This window comes from Pelobates fuscus, chromosome 7 (genome assembly GCF_036172605.1).
Source record: "Pelobates fuscus isolate aPelFus1 chromosome 7, aPelFus1.pri, whole genome shotgun sequence".
In the NCBI taxonomy this organism is placed as follows: Eukaryota; Metazoa; Chordata; class Amphibia; order Anura; family Pelobatidae; genus Pelobates; species Pelobates fuscus.
In genome coordinates, this window is record NC_086323.1 from 120,734,975 (window position 1) to 120,760,336 (window position 25,362).

Sequence of the window (25,362 nt, forward strand, 5' to 3'; positions counted from 1 at the left end):
GTGATGCGCAACCATTATTGCCAGAGGATGTAGATAACAGGGATATGTCTCAGTCAGGCAGCATTACACACATGGACGTACGGTGTGATGATGATGATGTTGTACCCGCTGCTGCTTCCTTTGCTGAGTTGTCAGATACAAGTGAAGTGGTTGATGATGACGATGTGTCCGTGAATGTCACGTGGGTGCCCACTAGAAGAGAAGAAGAACAGGGGGAAAGTTCAGATGGGGAGACAGAGAGGAGGAAGAGACGAGTTGGAAGCAGGGGGAGGTCGTCGCAATGAGCTAGTGGCACAGTCAGACAGCATGCATCGGCACCTGGGATCAGCCAGACAGCACGCCAATCAACGCATGCTGTTGCCACCACCAGAATGCTGTCATTGCAGAGCTCAGCATTGTGGCATTTTTTTTGTGTGTCTGCCTCTGACAACAGCGATGCCATTTGCAACCTGTGCCAAAAGAAACTGAGTTGCGGGAAGTCCAACACCCACCTAGGTACAACTGCTTTGCAAAGGCACATGATCGCACATCACAAATACCTATAGGATCAACACATGAGTACAAGCAGCACACAAACTCAAAGCTGCCATCCTCCTCCTGGTCCAGCATCTTCAGCCACGTCAACCACTGCTGTCCTCCTTGCCCCCTCTCAACCATCCGCCACTCCGTCTCTCGCCTTGAGCAGTTCCTGCTCATCTGCCCACAGTCAGGTGTCTGTCAAGGACATGTTTGAGCGTAAGAAGCCAATGTCACAAAGTCACCCCCTTGCCCGGCATCTGACAGCTGGCTTGTCTGAACTCTTAGCCCGCCAGCTTTTACCATACAAGCTGGTGGGGTCTGAGGCGTTCCAAAAATTTGTAGCTATTGGGACACCGCAGTGGAAAGTATCCGGCTGAAATTTCTTTGCACAAAAGGCAATCCCCAACCTGTACTCGATTGTGCAAAAGGAAGTCATGGCATGTCTGGCACACAGTGTTGGGGCAAGGGTCCATCTGACCACTGATACCTGGTCTGCAAAGCATGGTCAGGGCAGGTATATCACCTACACTGCGCATTTGGTAAACCTGCTGACGGCTGCCAAGCATGGAATGCGTGGCTCTGCAGAGGAGTTGGTAACACCGCCACGACTTGCAGGCAGGCCTGCTGCCACCTCCTCTACTCCTACTACTCCATCCTCTTCCATAACCTCCTCGGCTGAGTCCTCTTCTGCTGCTGCGTCTTGCTCCACACCAACGGCACCCCCCAGCTCCCCAGGTACTATTCCACATCCCGGATATGGCAGCATCACGCCGTCTTGGGGTGGACTTGCCTGAAAGCAGAGAGTCACACCGGACCCGCACTCCTGTCCGCCCTGAACGCACAGGTGGATCAGTGGCTGACTCCGCACCAACTGGAGATCGGCAAAGTGGTTTGTGACAACAGAAGAAATTTGTTGGCGGCATTGAATTTGGGCAAGTTGACACATGTGTGGTGCATGGCACATGTGTGTAAACTGATCGTACAACGCTTTGTGCATAAGTACCCAGGCTTACAGGATGTCCTGAAGCAGGCCAGGAAGGTGTGTGGCCATTTCAGGCGTTCCTACACGGCCATGGCGCACTTTTCAGATATCCAGCAGCGAAACAACATGCCAGTGAGGCGCTTGATTTGCCCGACACGTTGGAATTCAACACTCCTAATGTTCGACCGCCTGCACCAACAAGAAAAAGACGTCAACGACTATTTGTATGACCGGGGTGCTAGGGCAGCCTCTGCGGAGCTGGGGATTTTTTTGCCTCGTTACTGGACGCTCATGCGCAATGCCTGTAGGTTCATGCGTCCTTTTGAGGAGGTGACAAACCTAGTCAGTCGCACCGAAGGCACCATCAGCGACATCATACCATTTGTTTTCTTCCTGGAGTGTGCCCTGCGAAGAGTGCTGGATCAGGTCGTAGATGAGCGTGAAGAGGAAGAGTTGTGGTCACCATCACCACCAGAAACCGCCTTATCAGCATCGCTTGCTGGACCTGCAGCAACGCTGGAAGAGGATTGTGAGGAAGAGGAGTCAGAGGAGGAATGTGGCTTTGAGGAGGAGGAGGAAGACCAACCACAACAGGCATCCCAGGGTGCTCATTGTCACCTATCTGGTACCCGTGGTGTTGTACGTGGCTGGGGGGGAAGAACATACCTTCAGTGAGATCACTGAGGACGAGGAACGGGACATGAGTAGCTCGGCATCCAACCTTGTGCAAATGGGGTCTTTCATGCTGTTGTGCCTGATGAGGGACCCTTGTATAAAAAGGCTGAAGGAGAACGACCTGTACTGGGTGTCCACACTACTAGACCCCCGGTATAAGCAGAAAGTGCCTGAAATGTTACCGAATTACCGCAAGTCGGAAAGGATGCAGCAGTTCCAAAATAAATTAAAAAGTATGCGTTACACAGTGTATAAGGGTGATGTCACAGCACAACATGAATCTAACAGGGGAAGAGGTGAAAGTAATCCTCCTCCTCCCATGACCAAGTAGAAATTAAGTGCTGGCAGTATTGGTGGATCAGCTTACCTCCAGAACCAAGTTCTTGAGGTAAAAAAAATGCATGATCTTAGTAAATGAAAGATATACCTCTGAAACAGAACTAAAAAGGCATGGCCTGATGCTTGTAGTGGTTGTAGGGTAATTAGGGCATAACCCAGTTTAGAAATCAATAGACACATAATGGAGAGAGGCCTCAAAGTAGTGTACTAAACTCCAGAAAAATTACCCCAGAATATAATCATTTACAAAGGTAATAAAAAGAAAACTTGCTTTATAAAAGTCCTTATTTATAACAAGTAATGGAGAAAGCAAACAATCTATATGAGATAAACACAAAAGTGGATTTTGAGAAATTTACAAACTTTAAACTTTTAAGAAGCACTCTTGTGGGGACAAAACATTATCTGCAAATCAAATTCATGCTAGCCTAGGCTTAGTAAATAATTACATTATTATACTATCTAGTTGATTTACATGGTTAGCATCTTAACAGGCAATGTGTATATTAAATTCAAGGTCATTAATGCAAATTCATTAACAGCAATTAAATAATGAAAAAATAAATCCAAAGTGGATTTGAAAGCATCAGTGCATTGTAGAACATGCTTTTAAATTCACTTTTTGAACATTTTTAAAAACATTTTTCAGGGAATACAACAAACACTTAAAATATATCACAGATGATACAGGAACAATAGCAGAACTAATAACAGGTAGCACATGCCCCCCCACAAAACTCATGTTGATACTATTGCTAGTATTCACCTAACATAGACAATAATAGTCATTGATAATCATACATAGACGATGAGTAGGTAGAGATGAAGGAGTAGAGCGAGAAGGTAAAATAGGGATATAGTGGTTAGTTGACTCACTAGACTCTAGGGAGCATGGTCATAGTGAGCCCTGTTGACCAAGTTTGGTCTGGTGCGTAAGAAGTAAATGCTTAATCAGAGGCGTAACTAGAAACCATGGGGCCCTGGTGCGAAAATTGCACAGTGCCCCCCCCCCCAACCCTTTCATGGTCACATTCACTCCCCCAACCCCTCCATGTGCCTCATTCATGCCTCACTGGGTGAGTGTGGCATGGTTGGGGGGACAGAATAGGAGGGGTTAATGGGATATGGTGAGTGCAACAGGGTAAAAGGGGGCGAATGTGACAGAGTGATGGAGAATGAGCACTGGGCCTGGTGCTGACAATTATGATGGGCCTAATTACGGAATCTTATTGACCAAAAACACTAAAACACTCATACCTCCCAAGCGCCATGTATCTGATGGAGATGGTGCTGGAGGGAAACTCATAGGATGAGGATATAAGAAAACCCATACTCTATGCTAATCTCTCAAATTTATGCTTTCATCTTTCAAGTAAATCCATAACCCCTAACAGCAGTGTCCAGTGAAGCAGGAAGTCAATGGGCGGGGTAAAAGGGTGGGCCACTGGTGCGAATCACGTGACCAGACCTGCCAAAAGGGGAGAACATGCCCAAAAAGGGGGCATATCTGTCCAAAGAATTGGAAGGTCAGCCTGGCATGAATGCATGTCAGGCTGCCCGCCAATCCTGCAGGCTGTCCAACTAAGGGCATACTATGGAGGCAGCACCCTGAGCTTGACATAAATGCTTCTAATGATGCGCTCACTCCATGCTTTCTAAGGACTGCCCCCTAGCACTCACATGTCCATTTGTCTCCTTACCTTCTTACTAGCAGGCAGAAATTCTTGGTATATAGTCTGAGACAGAGAAAAGGTGTTTGTAGTGAGTTTAGAAGAAAGGGAACATACCACAATGTTAGAGAGACCAACGTCTGCATTACCTAAACTAATTTCATTGTCAGCCAGTCCACACAAGTTTTGTTCCCATACATCTCTCTTAAGCTTCCAAATTTAAAGGGACACTATAGTCACCATAACAACTACAGCTTATTGTATTTGTTCTGGTAAGTAGAATCATTCCATTCAGGCCTTTTGCAGTAAACACTGCCTTTTCAGAGAAAATAACTCCACTGGCCACTCCTTAGATGGCTGCTAGAGGTGCTTCCTGGGGCAGTACTGCCTAGTGTGCAGCACTGCCATTCAGTGTATCCACCCTCTGCATGCAGACACTGAACTCTCCTCATACAGATGCATTGATTCAATTTATCTTGATGAGGAGATGCTGATTGGCCAGGGCTATGTTGGACTTGTGCTGGCTCTGCCCCGGATCTGCCTAGTTGACAGTCTCAGACAATCCAATGGGTAAGTATTGTAATTTGCTCAGACCACCACTTCTGATGATGTCAGCAGACAGTCAGTTCAGAGGCAGAGCCAGCAACTGCAGACTTGAACACAAGTTATATTTTACTATACTTAGGGAGGCAAGAAGTGGCCAGAGTGGTGGTTTTAACATAATAGGGTCAGAAATACATGATTGTGTTCCTGACCCTATAGTGCTTCTTTAAGCAAGAGTATGTGAAGAGTAGTTAGGATTGCCACTTTTCTTTGAAAAAAATACCAGCCTTAATCATTTGCATAATCACAAGGAGTGACATCAGAGAAAATTCTGTAAAATCACCAACAAACTACTCACAGTTTGATTCTGCTGTATAGATGGATTGCTCCCAGTGTCTCAGTCTCGCAAGCCACCCAGGGTCTGTGTCCCTATGTATCACAGTGTCAGTATCCCCATGTCGCCCAGTCCCCTAGTCTCCCAGTGTCTCAGTGTCCCCATTTCTCCCAGTGTCCTAGTGTCTCAGTGTGTCCCCATGTCACTAGGATACTGGGGACACAGAGACATGGGGACACAGAGACATGGGGACACTGAAACATTTAGGGAAACTGGGAGAAATTGGGACACTGAGACACTAGGGACACAGACACTGGGAGACATGGGGACACTGAAACATTTGGGGACACTAAGACACTAGGGACACAGAGACATGGGAACACAGACACTGGGAGACTAGGGACACTGGCTGTGAGACGGATACTTGGGGACACTGGGAGACATGGGGACAGTTGTGGACATAGACATGGGGACACTGGGACATATAAGGACACTGGGACACATGGGGACACTAGGCACACTGAGAGACATGGGACACAGACACTGGTAGACTTGGGGACACTGAGACACTAGCGACACTGGATGGGGGACATGAGGACACTGGGAGAAATGGGGATATAGTGTCTCCGTGTCCCAATGTCTCAGTGTCTCCCAATGTCCCCATGTCTCACAGCATCCCCATGTGTCTCAGCATCCCCATGTGTCTCAGCATCCCCATGTGTCTCAGCATCCCCATGTGTCTCAGCATCCCCATGTGTCTCAGTGTCTCCCAGTGTCTGTGTCCCCATGTTTTCCAGTGTCCCCAAGTGTCGCTAGTGTCCCCCTTTGTCCCCTAGTGTCTGTGTCCCCTAGTGTCTCAGTGTCCCATATGTCCCCCAGTGTCTCAGTGTCCCCGTGTGTCCCCTAGTGTTTCAGTGTCCCCATGTGTTCCTGCTGCCTTTCCCCCCCATCACTCTCTTACCTGAGTTGTAGAGCTGCTGTCTGGACTCTGTGCTGTGTTGCTGCTCCCCCACGGATCAGCAAGTAGTAGAGAGAGGCAGGGATATGCTGTAACTTCCTATCCCTGCCTCTCTCCACACACAGTGACCCCTACTGGCCGGTGCTGGTATTGCAGAGTAATCTCCATTTATTCTGAGAAAAATAACTGCATTTGTATTGCCGGTATTACTGCATGGTATTACTGGCACGGCCAGGCAGCCTTAAATACTAGTCAGGTGGTAAACCAGTAAAATACCAGTCAGGTGGAAAACCTAAGAGTAGTGTGTGCAAAAAAAAAAAATATATTTTTTTTTTTTTTTTTTTTTTAAATGGGCCTATTCCATGGGCCTGGGCCTGGAGCTGCAGCTCCATCAGCCCCTATGTTAATCCGGCCCTGGTTACAGGGTTGGGGGGTGAGTATGACAGTGTGAAGGAAGGTAGGTGTGATAGTGTGAGTATGGTAGAGCAATGGAAGGTGAGTATTGCATGGGTGAATGACAGGATTGTTATCGTGAGTGTGGCAAGGTGAAGGGGGTGACAGTGTGTGTGGGTGTGACATATACACAAACACACAGGTGCATACACTGACACACATGCAGATAAACAGACAATCACACACTGACACACATAACCATACAACACATACAGATGCATACACAGACACACAGACAGATACACAGATAAACATATAGATATAGACGCACAGATACACATACTTACACATACAGACACACAGAATGACACAGTCAGATACTCAAAGTGACACTCCTACAGATACAAATACTGACACATTTACAGATACACAGATACACAGACACACATAAAGACAGATACACATATAGACACAAATACAGGCACACATACAGAGACACATACAGACACACATATACACATACAAACACACGGGCACACATACAGACACACATACCGACACACATACAGACACACATACAGACACACATCACAAGGGGCCCAGGCATGCTCTTAAAGCACCGCAGTGCTGACTGGGCCCCTGGAAATACATTGCATCGGGTAGCCCTAAGAGCATGGGCCACATGATGGGCCCCTCAATGAGCGGCCCCCGGGGTTGTACTGCCCGGGCCACTCTCCTTTGCCGGTGTGGACTACGGTCACAGGGGTTGGCTTAGCAGCCGGGACCCCTAGAGTTACGGGCTGGGTCGCAGCTGTGACCCCTGAAACTGCGGTAGCTATGCCACTGTACTTAATCCTAAAATATGTGGACATGTATTTGCTTGGCAAGTCATGTTGGTAGACATGGCCTTTGAAAGGAGTAAGGCTGTCCACATGAATCATATGGCTGCAAACCCCACTTTCAGCAATGCACTCAGATCTAGGTCTGGTGTGTGGAGATAAAATCATAAAAGACCAGGTATATCAAGTCTGCAGTTGCTAGGAGATTAGAAGCTAAAGCGGATCCCAACTCAGCACTCAGGTGTGGTGGAGTCCACAGTAATTGTGAAATCATGTAACGATGAACGTAATCCTGTTCCTGAAGAGTGCAAAGAGGGGGGCATCGGCTGAAGTCAGGGCTACTGTAGATTGATCCAGAATAGATGCCATGCAATAGAGTTTAATATCTATTACATCCAGTCCCCCAGTGTTAAAGTGTTTTTCACTTCCAAGATACCTAAAATGATGTTAAATTATATTTAACATTTATGTATTTTGAGGTGTGAAAAATAAAATTAAATGTAAAATCCACCCCTCTGGATACTGCAGCTGTGTGTCTCCACCTTTACTCCTTGCAATCATTGTTATAAACTCTGTTTTTGCAACCCTCAGTCAGCATATAGAGAGCATGCAGAGAAGATAAGATATGAAACAATGTTTTTACTTCTCCTCTTCATTTGCAATGTTTGTCTTTGCTCTGCCTTCTCTGAACTGGATTATGATGCAATTTACTAAATCTGTCATATAATCTTAAAAGAAATTAGAGCATCTAACAAAAAAAAAAAGTTAAGACAAGTCAGATAATTTCCAGGATTCAATGACAGCACCACTTTAAGAGAATTGGCAATAAGCTGTTAAAGGAACACTATAGGGTCAGGAACACAAACATGTATTCCTGGTTCTATACTGTTAAAATCACTATCTAGTCCCCCTGGCCCTCCTTGTCCCCCTAAATATAGTCAAATCTTACCCCATAGCAAAGCATTGGATTGGTTGAGATAGTAATTTCTGGGGATCTCAGCCAAGGAGGCAGGCCGGTGGACGAACTAAGCCAAATGCTGCTCTGGGCATTCAGCATCTCCTCATTAAATCTGCATTGTTAAAATTGAATCAATGCATCTGTATAAGGGAAGTTCAGTGTCTCCATGCAGAGGGTGGTGACACTGAATGTCAGTGCTGCACACTGTGCAGCAATGCCCCAGGAAGCAACTCTAGTAGCCATCTGAGGAGTGGCCACTTGAGGTGCCCCTAGGCTGTAATCTACAAACTGCCTTTTCTCTGAAAAGACAGTGTTTACTGCAAAAAAAAAACCTGCAGGGACTGGCTATACTCACCAGAACAACTACAATTAGTTGTAGTTGTTCTGGTGACTATAGTGTCTTTTTACGTCTGATAAAATAATTGTCTCTTCCTGGACTTTCAGTTTACAAGTGTATGAGAATATGATGTCAAAAACTCAATTACTGAAAAAGACTACCATGGAATAAAAGTGAAAGCTTCTTTATATTTTTGGCTTATACCTTGCCTTTTATGCAATTGTGCTCATCTTGTTGCTATGGAAAAAGTTTATTACAAGAAACCATGATATTATGTTACTAGTAATATGTAATCATATTATTTATAATGCTAGTAGCATTTATTAAATCTGCATTGTTAAAATTCAATAACACCATCAAAAAACAATTACATTTTTTAATTAAAATCATATTTATTGTTTGTAATTTACAAAATGCATTAATTAAGCTTTAGAGACATTTTGATAAGTATGAAAATATAATGTGTCAAGGGATACACACAATTAGAAAAAATACATCTGCCTATCATTCATGTATAATTATATTTCAAAATAAAAAGCAGCTCAAATAAAAACAAAATATAAAAAAAAATATGTTACATAATTCATAGACAATTAGACTTATCAAAACAGAAAATAATTATATTAATATTCTTTCTATCCCTATTTTCACTAGGTAGCAACTATCTACTATCCTGGTGCAGAAAGTACTAAGATGTGATGTAATTTGGAAATTAAGTTTTGGCAAAACTGGACCCAGGTTAGTGACAGAAAAGGTTTTAGCCCCTTCTGCACCAAAACTTGATGGAGGGGGAAGCTATAGTGCCAGGAAAACAAAGCACTATAGTTTCCCTTTAAGAACACATGCCAGTGTACTGGTTAATTCCTCTCTACAACACAGTCTGCCATACCTTATCTCATGCATTTGTGCTTCCATAGTGAATTCCACTCTGTCATCTTTCCACAAATGCTTCCCACATCTTATATACTTTCCTATTTCTTTAATTAGATACAGATATTATATCTTGCAATCTCTCTTCTTTTCTGAATTACACCGCACTATAATTCATATTATTGTCTTGTGGAAAAGAGGATATTTCCACACAAGTGTATAGAGCTGCTTTTAACTGTTTTTATTCACGTTTAAGCACATATTGTTACACACATCCCTCCGTGTAAGGGGGGTAACTTTGGATTGGTATATATAAAGAGATTCAGTTCATAAAACAGATAGATAATTATGTCAATATCATTAAATATATATTGCTTATTATTGGCAGATTAAAGCTGATAGAACAAAATGTAGACAGTATAACTACATGACATCTAAAAAAAAATCTAAAACACCATTTTATTCTACCAGTGTAAATAAATATAATAAATGTAATAAAAATATATTTAAAGTAGGTACAACAATTACAAAAATGTGGAAAATATATTTGACTTACCAGGTGAAGATAAGACAAAGCAGAGTTGATATTAAAATTAACACTTGGTTAAACATGGCAGACTGTGTACGTTGAATTGCTCTGTGAAGATCATTCTAAAAATAAAAGAGCAGTAGTGATAGTAATAGTTGATATATATGTATGCTACTCTAGCTGCTATAAGTGTGCATATTATATATCTGTACATATAATCTCTTATTTACTAGCATGCACTTCCTCAGATAGGGTCTGGTCTGCTATTGACATTAACATGACTTCTATTTATATCTGCATCTAAAACTTTTACTTAAAGGAGTTTATTTTCAATAGCCTACTTTAACCTATTGGATGTTCTCCTGATGCAAGTCTTTTAAGAAGTCCCTAAAACTAATAACCTTAAAGGGACACTATATTCACCAAGACCACTTCAGCTCATTGAAGTGGTCTGGGTGCAGTGTCCCCCCATTACCCTTAACCCTAAACATGTAATTATTGCAGTTTTTAATAAGCTGCAATAATTACCTGATAGGGTTATCACCTTCTCTAGTGGCTGACTACCAGAGAACCACTAGAGGGACTTCCGGGTCTTTAGGTGACTTTTGGTCACCTAAATGATGCTGGACGTCCTCACGCTATGCATGAGGACTTCCAGCATCACCAGAATCCCAATTGAACACCCATTGAATAATTCTTTCCTATGGGGAAATCCTAATGTGAGTTCGGCCACGCATCCGCATTAGGTCTACCCTGCCGACTGACGTTGGTGGGCGAGGAGTGAAGGCAGACCCGAGCCAGCGCTGAGGGACATCGGCACTGGACCCAGGTAAGTGACAGAAAAGGTTTTAGCCCCTTCTGCACCAAAACCTAATGGAGGGGGAAGCGATAGTGCAAGGAAAACGAGTTTGTTTTCTTGGCACTATAGTTTCCCTTTAAGAACACATGCCAGTGTACTGGGTAATTCCTCTCATCTTTCCACAAATGCTTCCCACATCTTATATATTTTCCTATTTATTTAATTAGATACAGATATTACATATTGCAATCTCTCTTCATTTCTGAATGCCATACACCTGACCTTTTGTATTCTTAACCCCCACTTCCAATAGACTGTAAGCTCATTTGTCCAGTGTCACCCTTACATTTTGTTTCTGTCCTACTTTTTGTTTATTTGTTTGTCATAAAATATTTATTTTTATATAACCATTGGATGTATTAATACACCTGATAAAGTTTCATAATTTATAAAAGTAAAGATTTAAAATGATACTCCGACATCATAACTACTTTAGCTCCCTGTAGTAGTTATGATGCCAGGAGTGCCCTGCTGATTTTTATTGATAAACGGACAAACCATTTTGAAAAAGTTAGAATTTTACCTGTGGGGCACCGTGCCTCCTTTCATACTGACTGAATCAGTTCTGACTTCTGCAGAGCTGCTGTAGCCATATATATCAGTAATCCATTCATTAATTGGATGAGAGTATACGCTGAAAACTCTCAGTCAATGAATGAGCATCTGTGCATAGAATATGCATAGAACTGACATTCGCCATCCTGGAAGTATCATTCCAGCCTGGCTATTGATAGCTGTCATAGATGGAGTAACACATTTAGCAGCAACATTAATTGTCTTAGTTTGTGCAACATTTTATAATAAAGGATCCTTGAACTATAAATACTTCAAAGTAATGAAGTGCTCATGATTCTTGAAGTAGTCTTTAAATTAAAAAAATATATAACCAATATGGGAACAATGGGCCTCACACACTTTAGAGACAAAATTTTTAGGTAGACAAAGGAGAAACATATTAGAGATATATTAACACATTTTGTTTTTTTATTGGTGATTTGGCTGAGGAGCTCAATTAAATCTGTAAAATCTTGATTGAGCTTTCCCAGAAATTAATAGGTTAGTAGAGCTTTAAAATAAGCTTGGGAGTGACCCGGCAAATTTAATGGAGCAAGCTAGGCCTAATAAGCACTTTGAGAATTCAGGGGATGTTTGAAATTAATGAAAAACATTAGAATGTCCATAAACTTAAATACATACTCTGGAAGTCCATAGTTGGATATTTTCATACTTACAATCATGTTTTCCAAAGCATGTTTAGCAAGCCAACAATTTAGAAACACAGGAACAAATAAGTTCCTTAATGGAGGCCAGAATATCTGAAGGAAAACAACAAGGATGACATTTGTATAAATACCAAGCAATGATAATGTTATTAGCAAGAAAAACAGTTTACAAAGAAGAATTGAAAAGGAAAGTACCTAAATAATTCAAGCTTGGGATATATATAAACATATTTGCATAAAATATGTCACATGGCTTGTCTAACATTACTTGTCTGCACGAAAACAATTAACAGACAAAAACATAAACATGCTTCAATGTTGTTGAGTCATTTGGAATGGTCATTTAAGAGTTGCTGTCTGTATAATAGAAAAATAACTAAAATGGGAACTTGCCTGACCTGCCCCAGAGGCTCTGGGTTTGAAAATGGATTGCCAAGCCTCAAAACAGAATCCTAATTTCTCAGAGGAAGAGGAAGGCTAAACTCTTCATATCTCACTGTTCAGAACTGATTATTGTGGCTTATGGTTTAATATGTTCATTGTTTTCATGTCACAAAAAACAATTGTTAAATAATATTGCCTTGAAAGTGCTAGGGGAAAGCATCATAAACTCTGTATTAATGGAAGGTCAAACAAGTAAAAATGTTTCAGTAAAAAAACAGTCTTTCTCTGTCTGTAATGCTGCAATTTCTGTTTGGTCATTGCATTTCATTTAGCAAAATAAAGGGTGACAATAATGTCATGTTTTTCACTGCTGTTAGATCAGGAAGCTGAGCAAAATAGATAGTTTTCAGCAGAAGTGCATTAACATTGTCTATTCATTTTGAAAAACAAAAGAACCCTGACAAAACGGTATTAAGTTTTCCAATCCAATTATTTATAAGGTCAAATATCAAATATGAATTTAAAATATACTGTTGTTATTCAAAATAAAAGAAATTGCCAATCTAAAGCAGTTTTATTATTACTAGCAAATGTGCAATCTCTAAAGGAACATTATAGCGTTAGGAATACAAATGTGTATTCCGAAAAATATAGTGTCTGTTTAGGTCACCACCCTTCCCCTCTCCGAGCCCATAAATGGGTGAGTTTACTTACCTTTTCTCCCATGCCATGGTGCTCTCTCGCGGCCTGCCTCTATAGCTGAGATCATCGAGATCACTGATTTCAGAAAATCCAATGCTTTCCCATAGAAAAGCGTTTGGAGGCTAATGTGCTTGTGTGGCAAAACGCTGTGCTGTGACAATCAGATGGTCTGCATGACACTATATGATAGAAATACTGAGTTTTACTTGGCTTTTTTCTACAGAAGCGCCTATAGTGGCTGTCAGAGTGTTTGCCACTAGAGGAATTTAAACCCTGGAATGTAAGCATTATCATTCCTGCAAAAATATACAGGGACATGGCACTCAGACCACTTCATTGAGATAATGGTGTGGGTGCCTATAGAGTCCCTCTAAAATTCTTTGTTACACAGTTACATAGTTACATAGGCTGAAAAGAGACACGTGTCCATCTCGTGTCTCTGACTGCCTCTCTGCTATTTCCAACTGGATGGCTGCTTCTTAAGCTGAACCTGTCCAAAACAGAATTTCTGGTCTTCCCTCCCTCAAGTGTTGCTAGACCCTTGTCTGTGTCCCTCCAAGTCAATGGCTCTATCATCCGCTCTACCTCTCCAGTTTGCTGCCTAGCTTTTTTCTTTGACTCCAACCTCTCCTTAACCCTTCATGTCCAATCAATCGCCAGATTCTGCTGCTTCCATCTCAAAAACATCTGACCCTAATTAACACCTGATATGGCAAAGATGCTTGTCCATGCCGATGTCCTCTCTCGCCTTGACTACTGTAATCCGCTTCACAGTGGTCTTATGTGTTCCCAACTTGCCTCGTTACATTCTATAATAAATGCGGTGGCGAGGCTCATCTTCCTGTCCGCCCGTACCTCCCACGCCTCACCCATTTGTCAGTCCCTACATTGGCTTCCCGTAAGATATAGGACTCAATTTAAGATCCTGATACTTGCTTACAAATCTCTACACAATGCTACTCCAACCTACTTATCCTCACTAATACATAAATATGTCCCATTTAGGCCCCTGCGCTCTGCCGGAGACCTACGTCTAACCTCTGTTCGTACTCCTACCTCTGATTCTCACCTTAAAGACTTCTCTGGGGCTGCAACGTTCCTATGGAACGCCCTTCCCTTCTCTTTTAGACTTTCACCCATTCTCCACTCCACTCCAATCTTTGAAAACTTACTTCTTTAGGAAAGAATATCAATTAAACTGTGAACAGTTTTTCCTACCCACACCCTGATTCCTCTCCTGAAAATGTAATTAAAGCAAAACACTAAGCCCTTAATAAATACTATCCTAGCAACCTACTCTTTTACCCTACCCTTACCATTTGTGTCACTATACCTCACTCCCTCTAGCATGGAAGCTCATTGAGCAGGGACCTCAATCCCTCTGTTCCTGTGCGTCCAACTTGTCTGGTTACAAATACGTGTCTGTTTGTCCACACATTGTACAGCGCTATGGAACTTGTTGGCACTTTATAAATACTACTATTACTACTACTACTACTACTAATAATAATAATAATAAAAAGGCCTAATATCCATACATTTAAATGTAACGTAGAATTCTTTCTCATCATTAATATTTATGAAAAAAAGTGTTTTATTTATTAAAACATGATATAACAATGCACTGGGAATGGAAAATAGCTTCATAAGTTCCATTACGTGTGCCATTATAAAGTGAGCCTCTACTGTTTGCATATAAGATTGAACCTAGTGTAACATGAGTATCAAACGGGTAAGACCACACGGGTGGCTCACAACCAAAATACCACTCTGTTTTGGCTAGTTCTCCTAAAAATTGGTCTTCAGCATTAACTAATAATTGTCTTGTTTGTTATTCTCAATAACACTCAAACGTTAGATAGAGACTTTTTCTTAGATTCAAACATTTGGCTTAGTTTTGAAAACACAAACAATAGGCTTAGTAACAATGAGATTTTCATCTAAAAAAACAGTAGTCATTTCTAATTGCCCGAGGGTTACAGATACCGTATAATTAAGTCTCAGATTTTAAAGGATAGAATTCGTTTTGAAGTTAGCCAGAGGCTGGAGGATTACAGTCAAGCTCTATGTGGATGTTCACCAGGCATGTACTAAATTATAAAAAAAAAAAAAAGAACAATTGTTCATATTATAATTGACTATCACAAGCAATGTATACCCTTAATGGAAGCAAATTAGGGATAACAACACGCAAAAAGGACTTGGGAATTGTTATAGACAACAAACTATACAACAATGTGCAATGTCAATCAGCAGTGGCCAAAGCCAGTAGGGTATTGTCATGCATGAAAAAGGGCATTCATTCTCGGGACGAGAATATCATTTTGCCTCTTTATAAATCACTGGTAAGACCACACATTGAATATGCTGTGCAATTTTGGGCACCTGTTCTAAAGAAGGATATTATGGCAATACAAAAAGTGCAGAGGCGGGCTACAAAATTAATAAAAGGAATGGAACATATCAGCTATGAAGAAAGGTTGACAAATTTAAACCTATTTAGTTTAGAAAAACGTCGCCTGAGAGGGGATATGATAACATAATACAAATATATTTGAGGGCCAATACAAACCATTGTGCGGAAATCTATTCACAAACCGGACTTTGCATAGGACACGAGGCCATGCGTTTAGACTGGAAGAAAGAAGATTTCGTCTAAGGCAAAGGAAAGGTTTTTTTTACTTTAAGAACAATCAGGATGTGGAATTATCTGCCTGAAGAAGTGGTTTTATCAGAGTCCATACAGATGTCCAAACAGCTACTAGATGCATACTTGCAAAAACAGAATATTCAAGGATATAATCTTTCAATGTAGGGTAATAACTGCTTGATCCAAGGATAAATCTGACTGCCATTCTGGGGTCAAGAAGGAATTTTTTTCCTAGCTTGTTGCAAAATTGTGCTTCAAACTGTTTTTTTTTTCCTTCTTTTGGATCAACAGCAAAAAACAAATGTGAGGAAGGCTGAACTTGATGGACGCAAGTCTCTTTTCAGCTATGTAACTATATGTAACTATATGTAACTATATACTCAGCTTGCCATCTAAAAAAAAAATCACACTTTATTTTGTATAAAATGAAGAGTTTCAAGAAAAATAAGAATTTACCTTGGAAACTTTTTTTTAAATGTACTTCCTCTTAATTGTGATATATCAAATCAGAACTTAAATAATATATAATGTTCATGGAAAAGTGGTTATTCAATATTTTATTAGACAACAGCTTTATAAAAAGTGTCTACCTATCTATAATCTACTGATAATTCAGTATGCTTTGTAAGTTTTTTACTTTTTTATTTTAGCAAATGCTTTAGTTAATGCTTACGGAATTATTTTTGAATAATTATTGCATTTATTGAATTAATTGTTAAAAGGACACTCCAATGCCCAAATATATTTTTTTTAATTCATAATATATTCACTACTACCGAGCAAATATCCTAGACTTTATGAATGACTGTGTGTTTTTCACTTAGAGCTAAAAGCAATGTGCTAATCAAACATTTAATTTTTTTAGTAAATTACATAACTATGCAAATTTATTCACAAATTAGAAATATTTTGTCACGTTGGCTGACCACACGTTCAAAATATTTCCACATTTCAAAGTTTCTTAGTGCATATGTTACTCATATTTATCACAGTGCAATTTTATTTATCATCTTGTATTTTGATAGTTAAAGTGCAAATGAAGATAATTAGGTAGAATATACATTATTAAAACGTTTTAACACCATTAATCTTTATGGTTATTATTTTTAATTGTGACTGGTTGGCGCATGCCTCTTTTCTTTTTCATGTATAGTCATATCTCTTCAGACTCATAATTGGACTCCTTAATTTCTTCCTCTTAGAAAATTGATTATAACATTTTTATATTCATTTTGTAGCTTCTTTTTATTGGTTTGGTAAATGTGTAAACATGTTGTCACAATGCCAAAACTATTTATGTTGTTTCTGGACATGTAGAGTTCTTACCTCAACAAAATGACTTTCTGCTATTTTATCATCTTGCCCAGATAAGAAACATCTGTACATTACTCAATAAAAATAACACACAAGCCACAATAAATAATTATGCCATACAATTTAGTCAAGGTTAATCAACCGTTATTATTCTTTCAGTTTTAAATGCCCTGTAAAATCTGTACTTGGCAGATGTGGTTCATTGTTCATTGAGTTTTATCCAATTTTCAAGGACCTCTAACATCCTATTAGCATTTGTTATAAAAAAAATAATAATAATAATTATATAATATTGTATTGTGATTGTTGCATTCAATGTTTATAAAAAAGAAATCCTTTATTGTAGTCCATTGACTTTAACAAACAGGAGTAGATACAAAATTGAAAAAAAGTTTCTGGAAAAAAAAGAGAATAAACATCTTATAGAATGGATGTAAGATATAATGCCATTATTATAGTAAATGAAGTAAACCTTAAGGTTCATTTTCTAAATCCTCGTTCTGGATATCTTTAAAGGCAACTATATAACTAAAACGCCATTTTGATACAATTTCCTTTTTTCTATGCCTTCTAAAAGCCCCAATCTATTTTTTTACAGCAGAATAATATACATTCAAAAGAAGGTATTGAGTGTTTCATAGATGCAATCTTTTACTATCTATAACTGAAGATTCCATTTGAAGTCACCCATGAGTTATTTAACAATAGATATAATTTAGCATTCAAATCACGATCATGGTAGGCTTTACCACATGGCTTAGACTTCTCTGCCACTAGAGGAAAAATAGCATCTAATATTAACTTGAAAGTAGATTATTATGTAAAATTATCCAATCAGAACAGGATGTTGTGTCTGTATGAGGGGAATAAAGCACATTGCGAGGTTGGGCATGAATAATAGCAAGTATGTTTCAGTGCAGAATAATTAAAATATATGCATTGGAGAAATAAAATAAGCTAGAAAGCTAAGAGGATACCTACATTAGCAGACACAAAACCCAGGCCTGACTGGCTAATGTAATTAAAAATAAATGGGTAGGATTGTAAATATTTTTTTCCAATGGTTTATAACGATTAGGTGTAACCTATTATAATATACTATTCTCTGATCTGAAATGTTTGCTATAATTTCTTTTACTGTCCAGCCAACGGTGTAGTTCTGGCAAAGTCAATATGTACCAGGATACCAGTAAATTATGTACCCAGGGACTTTGTATATATTAATCAAAACAAATGCATGTTTCACTTATAGCACAGATGTGGAGACCACAGGCTTCTCAAAAAAGCCAACACTATCCCATTTACAATTGGCTTTATATATCCGCCCAATGCCCGGCAGCTGCTGTAAAGGCAATGAAGATGTATTTAAGTATAGGGGAAAAGAATATAAGAATGCCTCTGTAATTTGGGTGGACCATCACCCTTTACATGCTGTGCACTTTGGAAACAAAATGAAAGAAGGCATTTTAAAATGGTCCAAGCAATGCAATTTTTAGGGAAATAAAAGATTAGAGATTTGATGACGGAGTTTGCAAAAAGTGTATTTTTACCTATAGAGAAGCTATGCCATTTCTTGTCTGTTATTTACCGAGCTGCTGTGTTGCAGTGGTAACTATATAACAGAGCTCATCTATCAATCATTTATATTTTCTATCTGTCTTTGTGTCTCTCAGTCTCTGCCTCTGTCAATCTTTTTTTTCGGTATATATAGAATAGAAATATAAATTAAGAGATATTTTATATCCGTCACTATGTATATTTTTTCTAAAACAAGGGATGTAAAGATATTGTGACTGACATTATGTTGAATTGGTGGATTTGGTCAACAAACATCATATAAAGTAATTTAGTGACAGCTAAAATTAATAACTTATTTATATGAGAAAATCAATTACCAAAAATAATCTACACTAATGTTTTATATTTACAAGTGGCACATGGACAATAATATAAATTCATGGCATTTTTTCAGTCTTTTACATGTAAAGTGACATTTTGTTGTTCCATTATTAGTAGTTCATCGTTCATATGATTTTAATCTGTCTGTATTAAAGTAAAAAAAAACAACAAAGAAAATAAATCAAATAACAAATGGAACATTTAGATTTAAAGTGTCATATGCATTTTTAGAACACTTTTTATACATATCATCTTTGTTTAACTGCTTTTCGCTGCTATTAAGACTGCAGTATCCCTGTAATGTAACATAGCGTGTTCTATTTTATAGTGTCATCTAACTTTCCAGACAAGGACTTGTTAATGGTTTTGGAAATCCTAATGTGCATCATGAGCCAAAGTGTTCTTTCTAAATAAAATATTACACTTTAGCATATGTGGTACTTCTTCTTCAATAATCTATCTACTCTACTGACTGTTCGCAAAAGTGCTTGTAGCCTAATAAAATGAGAAAGCTTATTATGTCTGCACAGTTAGATACTTACGGTTATGATGAACGGCACTGTGTTGATAATTTCTAAAATAAATGATATTCTCAAGATCTGTTCCCATATGTTTCCCTAAGGAGAGAAGGCACAAATAAATAATGTATCAGAGAAATGCCTTTGTGCATGATTTCTGCAATAAATATTACAGTACTGAATTCGACTTTCACCTGTCCATCCAGACAATTTATTATAATGCATTAAAATAGACCTATCATTTTAATAGTGTATCTTTTGTTAGTAAACTTTTTATTGCATGAGGTTTTTGTAGATACAATTTATATAATTTAATTTGGTGACTAACATAAGATGGCAAGCTCTAATTCTATTAATTTAGGTAAATTAACTACTTAATGCACACTTAAGAAGGTTATTATGGTACAAATATAGTAATTATTTGGCAGTTAGGACCATGTCAGCTAGAGATGTCTGCTTTTATAGGACTGCACATTGGTTCTTCATTATGAAGAGCTGACAGTGCAAAACAAACAGAATTGTTTACGAAAGTGAGATGTGTCAGAAATTCATAATTAATTCAAAGTAAATTTTAAATTGAAGGCTAAAGTAGCTGATCTGGAAGCATGACTGACTTGGAGTTTATTTCCAGATTGGCTAATGTAGCACAATGCAGAGTAGGCAAGCATCCATTCCCCCAGTAATCAGACAAGACATTACTGGGTTGGTTACACCCTGGCTCAGAGTGATGGGATTGAGTGCAGTTCCTTATTTGTTTTTTGAATAGTTCATGGAGTCAACTGATTCTATGCTGGCCACACACAGCTTTTATGTATTGACCCCTAACATGGGGTCTCCAACTCAAAATTACAGGGTTTTCCTTCCCAGGGTCCTCTGTGCCTGAGAGATAATTGCATGAGAAAACTATAACTCAATTACCTCTCTGGTACAGAAAAATCTTCACAAAATAAACAATACCCCAAAATCACCCCCATTATAATCAGGAACCCCACAAAAGTTATATCCCTTGATAGCTCTGATCTGAGTGTCGAACTTGGCCAAATCTCACTCAGAATTGGATTGCCACCGGGGTAAAGTTGTGACCGGCCGGACACAAGGTGATGGCCCAAAACAGTTCCAAGGGGTTTCTGTGCAAAAATCATACAACGGATTCTCTTGATTTCAGGTAGTTCCCATCTCTTTAATGTTGTTCGCATAGTTGGTCGGGAAGAAGGACAGGCAGCGGGGTAATCTTTACTGGGGTTCGTGTGAGCGCCTAGCCGAAAAGGATTCCAGGCACTCAAAGACCAAGTACCTCTGCCCACGTTTGGGAAACAAAATGGCTGCCACTCTTTTGCCGGCCAAGTGTATTCGGTTACACGAAATGGCGGCCACCCAGGGGAAGCATTCACTAATTACTTCCATTGCGGTTTTGCACTTAAATTGCTGGTGGGAACGTTCTAATTGGGTACCGGGGTGGTCCTTGTTCAGGAGTCGAATGCAGAGTGTTCGGATACCATAACTTCCAAACGGATAAACAGTCAGCTCCACGAAAATAGCAATATGTTCCGCCACAGCTAATTTGGCTTTAAATGTGAATTCACTTAGCATTTATGGCAATTCTTACTTTGGTGAATAACCCTGAAATTGTTTAGGGTGATAGCATATAAAATGCAAATTGTAAGTTCAAGTGATGGTTCTCTGCTGAACAAGTAAGGAACTATGGAGGAAACAGTAAAACACACAAGTGAGGGTCTATTCATAAAAAGCTAATACTAATACAGCTTTACAACAATATATGGCTTCTCTAAACAAATAGATCCATTTCAAAAGAGGCAATTACACGAGGGACTCTCACCCTATCATTGCCTTTAACTCTGTACAGAAATCATACTGATAATTCAGAAGAGTTGTTTCTGCAATTTCATTGCAGCTCTAGAGGGGTTGGCCTTGGGGTGCCTCGGGTTTTGGAAGACTGATATTAAACATTTTGACAAAAAACCTGTGGAGGCATTTATAAACTCATATCACCAGATATTTAAAGTGCTCCCTTAATTAAACAAAGGGCTGTGGTGAATTGAAAACTGAACTGCAAATCCCATCCTTTATTCTTTCCTTATTGACAGTCCTATTCATTTTTTGCAGATAAACATTGTTATATACTAAAGTGAGAATATATGGGAACTAAAACTGAATTTAAAGGGAATTTCAAACTTAAGGTCAGATGATCAAACAATCTGTCAGCTGTGTTACATTTTGATTAAAATCTTAAATTTACTCTAAATTCACAACAAATCTCCCTTTATTGAATAGCCTTGAAATGGTAAACAAGGTGGACCTTTCCAATCTACGCCACCAGTTGTCTATGACACTATGCTTTATCATTGTGCCCATTACTCTGTGGCTCCAGACCTGCAAAAGGAATCCGTACTATCAATAACTATTAAAATAATAACTCATACATTGTGTACTGCACTACTTTGCATGGATGCTTAGAAGCTCTAAAGTGAACGCTATATGATCTTATATCTTTATACTACATGAATCTCAAATCTCAAGTTGTACTGCACAGCTGGCTGTATTGGCAAAGGTTCTAAACAGTTTGTTTCAATCTGAATTATCTAAATACGTGCATAGCAAACAATTGTTTACAAATTTAAAAAAAAACCTCATATATAATTTGTAAGCTAATGTGAACAGAGCAGATGCCACTAGCTGTCTGACTGCAGGGAAGTACTATTTGTTGCAGAGCTAAAGAGAAATATAATTCATATTTACTTAAGTGGTTAATTAGTACAGTTATTGTTTTCTTTCAAACTATACAGAGATAGAATGATAAATGCGTATTGTTAAAATCAACAAATCACTGAGATAGTTAAAAGTGAAAATATAGTAAATATTGTAACAAATAAAACTATTTAATATCTCAGGCATTTGTAACACAATTTGAATTGAAAGATGGCAGCAACACAGTTGGAGCTGTTCTGATGCTTTCATTGTCCATTTCCTTGTTCTGTTGTTCCCCTTGTGCAGCTCTGTGTTTTGTTTTTTTTATTATTATTTTCAAAGTTATACTTAAGGAGAAGAGGGGTCTACCTAACCTGCAAATTGACAAAAGTTGACAAAGGGTGGAGCTATAGTCAAGTTCCACATCCTTTGTCAAATTTATCTTTGGCCATCATATACATACTTACTTTCGACAGTGTCACGTCATGTGTTGTCTGTGTTGACTCTAGCACTTCCTAGTCTTATGTCTGTTGTCTTTGAAATGCTAAGATAGTGGCCAATAAATAAAGGACAGTTGGACCAGCACAACTTGAAAAATGTTAGTAGCACCAGTACAGATGTCACTACACACTTAACCTCTCTAAAACTGAACTCCTTGTCTTTCCTCCTCCTAATACTGATCCTCCTCTCTCACTCTCCCTTCAAGTCAGTGATATCCACATAAGTCCATCCCTACAAGCGCGCTGTCTTGGCGTCATACTTGACTCTGGTCTCACCTTTGAGTCTCACATCCAGTTTGTTGCCAAGTCCTGTAGGTTCCAACTCAAAAACATAGCCCGCATCCGCCCCTTTCTTACGCAAGATGCTACCAAGGAGTTTGTCCATGCTCTAGTAATTTCCCGCATGGATTACTGTAACTCTCTCCTGATTGGTCTCCCCAAAAGCCGTACTGCCCCGCTACAGTCTGTAATGAATGCTGCAGCTAGACTGATTTTCCTATCCAGTCGGTCCTCTCACACCTCGCCCCTCTGCCAGTCCTTACATTGGCTCCCTGTATCCTATCGGAGTCAATTCAAAGTGCTAACCCATACATTTAAAGCACTGAACAATTCCAGCCCCTCTTATATCTCTTCACTGATCCAGAGGTATGCCCCTCCTCGTACCCTCCGCTCTGCCCGCGACCACCTCCTGACCGCTGCTCGCACCCGTACGGCCAACTCGCGCTTGCAGGACCTCTCACGGGCGGCTCCTCTCCTTTGGAATAACTTGCCTACTGCCATCAGACTCTCCCCTAGTCTTCAATCATTTAAGAAGGGCCTTAAAACCCATCTCTTCAGGAAAGCGTATGGCCTCCCAGAGTAATCTCTCCCTTACATACCTGTCTCTTGCTCTCTCCTATGGGATAGTGCTTTGCTCTCTTCTCCAGCTCTGCTTCACTCCTACCTGATATTTCCTATCCTAATGTTTCTAATACCCCACCTCCTATAGACTGTAAGCTCATTTGAGCAGGGTTCTCTTCAACCTATTGTTCCTGTAAGTTTTCTTGTAATTGTCTTATTTATTGTTACATCCCCCTCTCAAAATATTGTAAAGCGCTACGGAATATGTTGGCGCTATATAAATGGCAATAATAATAATAATAATAATAAATACACATTGTTGGAGGGGGGGAGGCTTTGTTCAAGGAATAGGTAGGTTAAAGGACAGGGGGAGGTTTAGTGACTGGGCTGTAATCGAAACATGGTCAAAATGGTCAAAATCGAAATGTGCTGTTCTCATTGTGGTTTGCATAAATGTTATATTCTACTAGAACGTCTACTTCAATGTTAAGTGGTAATAGTTAAACGTGGCATTAGATTGAGTGTGATGTGAAGCCACTCATTGATATTATTATATTTATTACAATGATGATTATTATAATTGAGCTCTTATGCTGTAAAAAAAAATACTACTACCAGTTTTGTATGTATTGTTAATTAGAAGAGTCTTTGCATTCTATGTGAATCAAATTTGTTGTGGTGAATGGAAGTGGTTATTATTATGGAGACCAACTTACTAATTCTCTTTTACATACCCATGCCTTCCTACAGTCTTGAATATTGCAAGACAGTCCTGGTTCTTGACTCCTGTCATAGAATCCTAGTTTTCTTGTTGCAGGACACCAGGGAATTGTCCTCAGCGAGTTGGGAGTATGTCTCTTGTAGTGTCAATGATATAAGCCCCACCCATATCCATCTATACAATGCAACTAGTAAATAGCTAATTTCACTACACATGAGTACTTTTTTTTTTTTAGGTATTAGAAAAGAGAGAGACTTTTGTGAGAGGCAAATTGTTAGGAAATGTTAACACATTCTGAATTTGAGTCATGGCCCTCATCATTAAAGGGAGACTCCATGCAAAATTATCCCTTTAACTTATTGAAGTGGCTTTGGTACAAATAGTCCAAGTGTGAAATCCCATGAGCATCCATTTTACATTATATACTTACCTTGTAACTTAGGTAACTAAGCAGAATGGTTTCAAATAGGCTAATCAATGCCACTGTAACCTAAAATAAAAGAAATGATATTTGTATTATAGTTGAAGGGACAGAAAAAGGAATACATTTACTAGAACAGGAATTGTGCAGAATTGAAAAAAAAAGACTTTATGCCAAAATTTCAGAGCTGGAAGTTTTGCAATCAAAACATTATGTTGTCTATTTGGTTATTTTGGCCTCATGCAAATGCAATAACTAGTATAGTGAATAGAACTAATATTTGTTTAGGAACCTTTACCAAAGAGTTGTCTGGTTTCTTTAGAAACAGCTGTTTGCTTAATTGTTGCTTATCTATATGTCACCATGTTTTTCTTTGTCTATTTAAATACTGCATGATCATATTGCCTGGTTGTCTTGTACCAAACAGACTTGTGCATTTGGTTTCAGCCAAACTGAGATTAGGCTGAATTGTGGCAAATGTGCTGTCAGCAGAAGTCTGCATCTCCAAAAGAGTGATGAAATCATAAAACCGAGTAAATTACTTGCACAATGCCCAAACATGTTCAGATGGTTTGGGATTTGAGGTTCAATATGACAAAAATGGGGGATGGATTGGAGAGGAAGCTGATTTTTTTTTTTTTTTTTTAAGGGATAAAAGCTTAGTTTGTCATGATGGACA

General features: G+C 39.2%; 1 protein-coding gene across 3 annotated transcripts in view; it reads right to left on the reverse strand.

Annotated features, from left to right (window-relative positions):
* The window catches only part of LOC134568170 (potassium channel subfamily T member 2), a 465,676-nt gene that overhangs the window by 163,754 nt on the left and 276,560 nt on the right, over positions 1-25,362 (reverse strand). For all 3 annotated transcript variants that reach the window (XM_063426528.1, XM_063426529.1, XM_063426527.1), the window contains exons 5-8: positions 24,693-24,752; positions 19,520-19,594; positions 12,038-12,121; positions 9,974-10,068 (exon numbers count right to left, since the gene is read on the reverse strand). In XM_063426528.1, the coding sequence (XP_063282598.1) occupies positions 9,974-10,068; positions 12,038-12,121; positions 19,520-19,594; positions 24,693-24,752 (314 nt within the window). The remainder of the gene's footprint in view (positions 1-9,973; positions 10,069-12,037; positions 12,122-19,519; positions 19,595-24,692; positions 24,753-25,362) is intronic.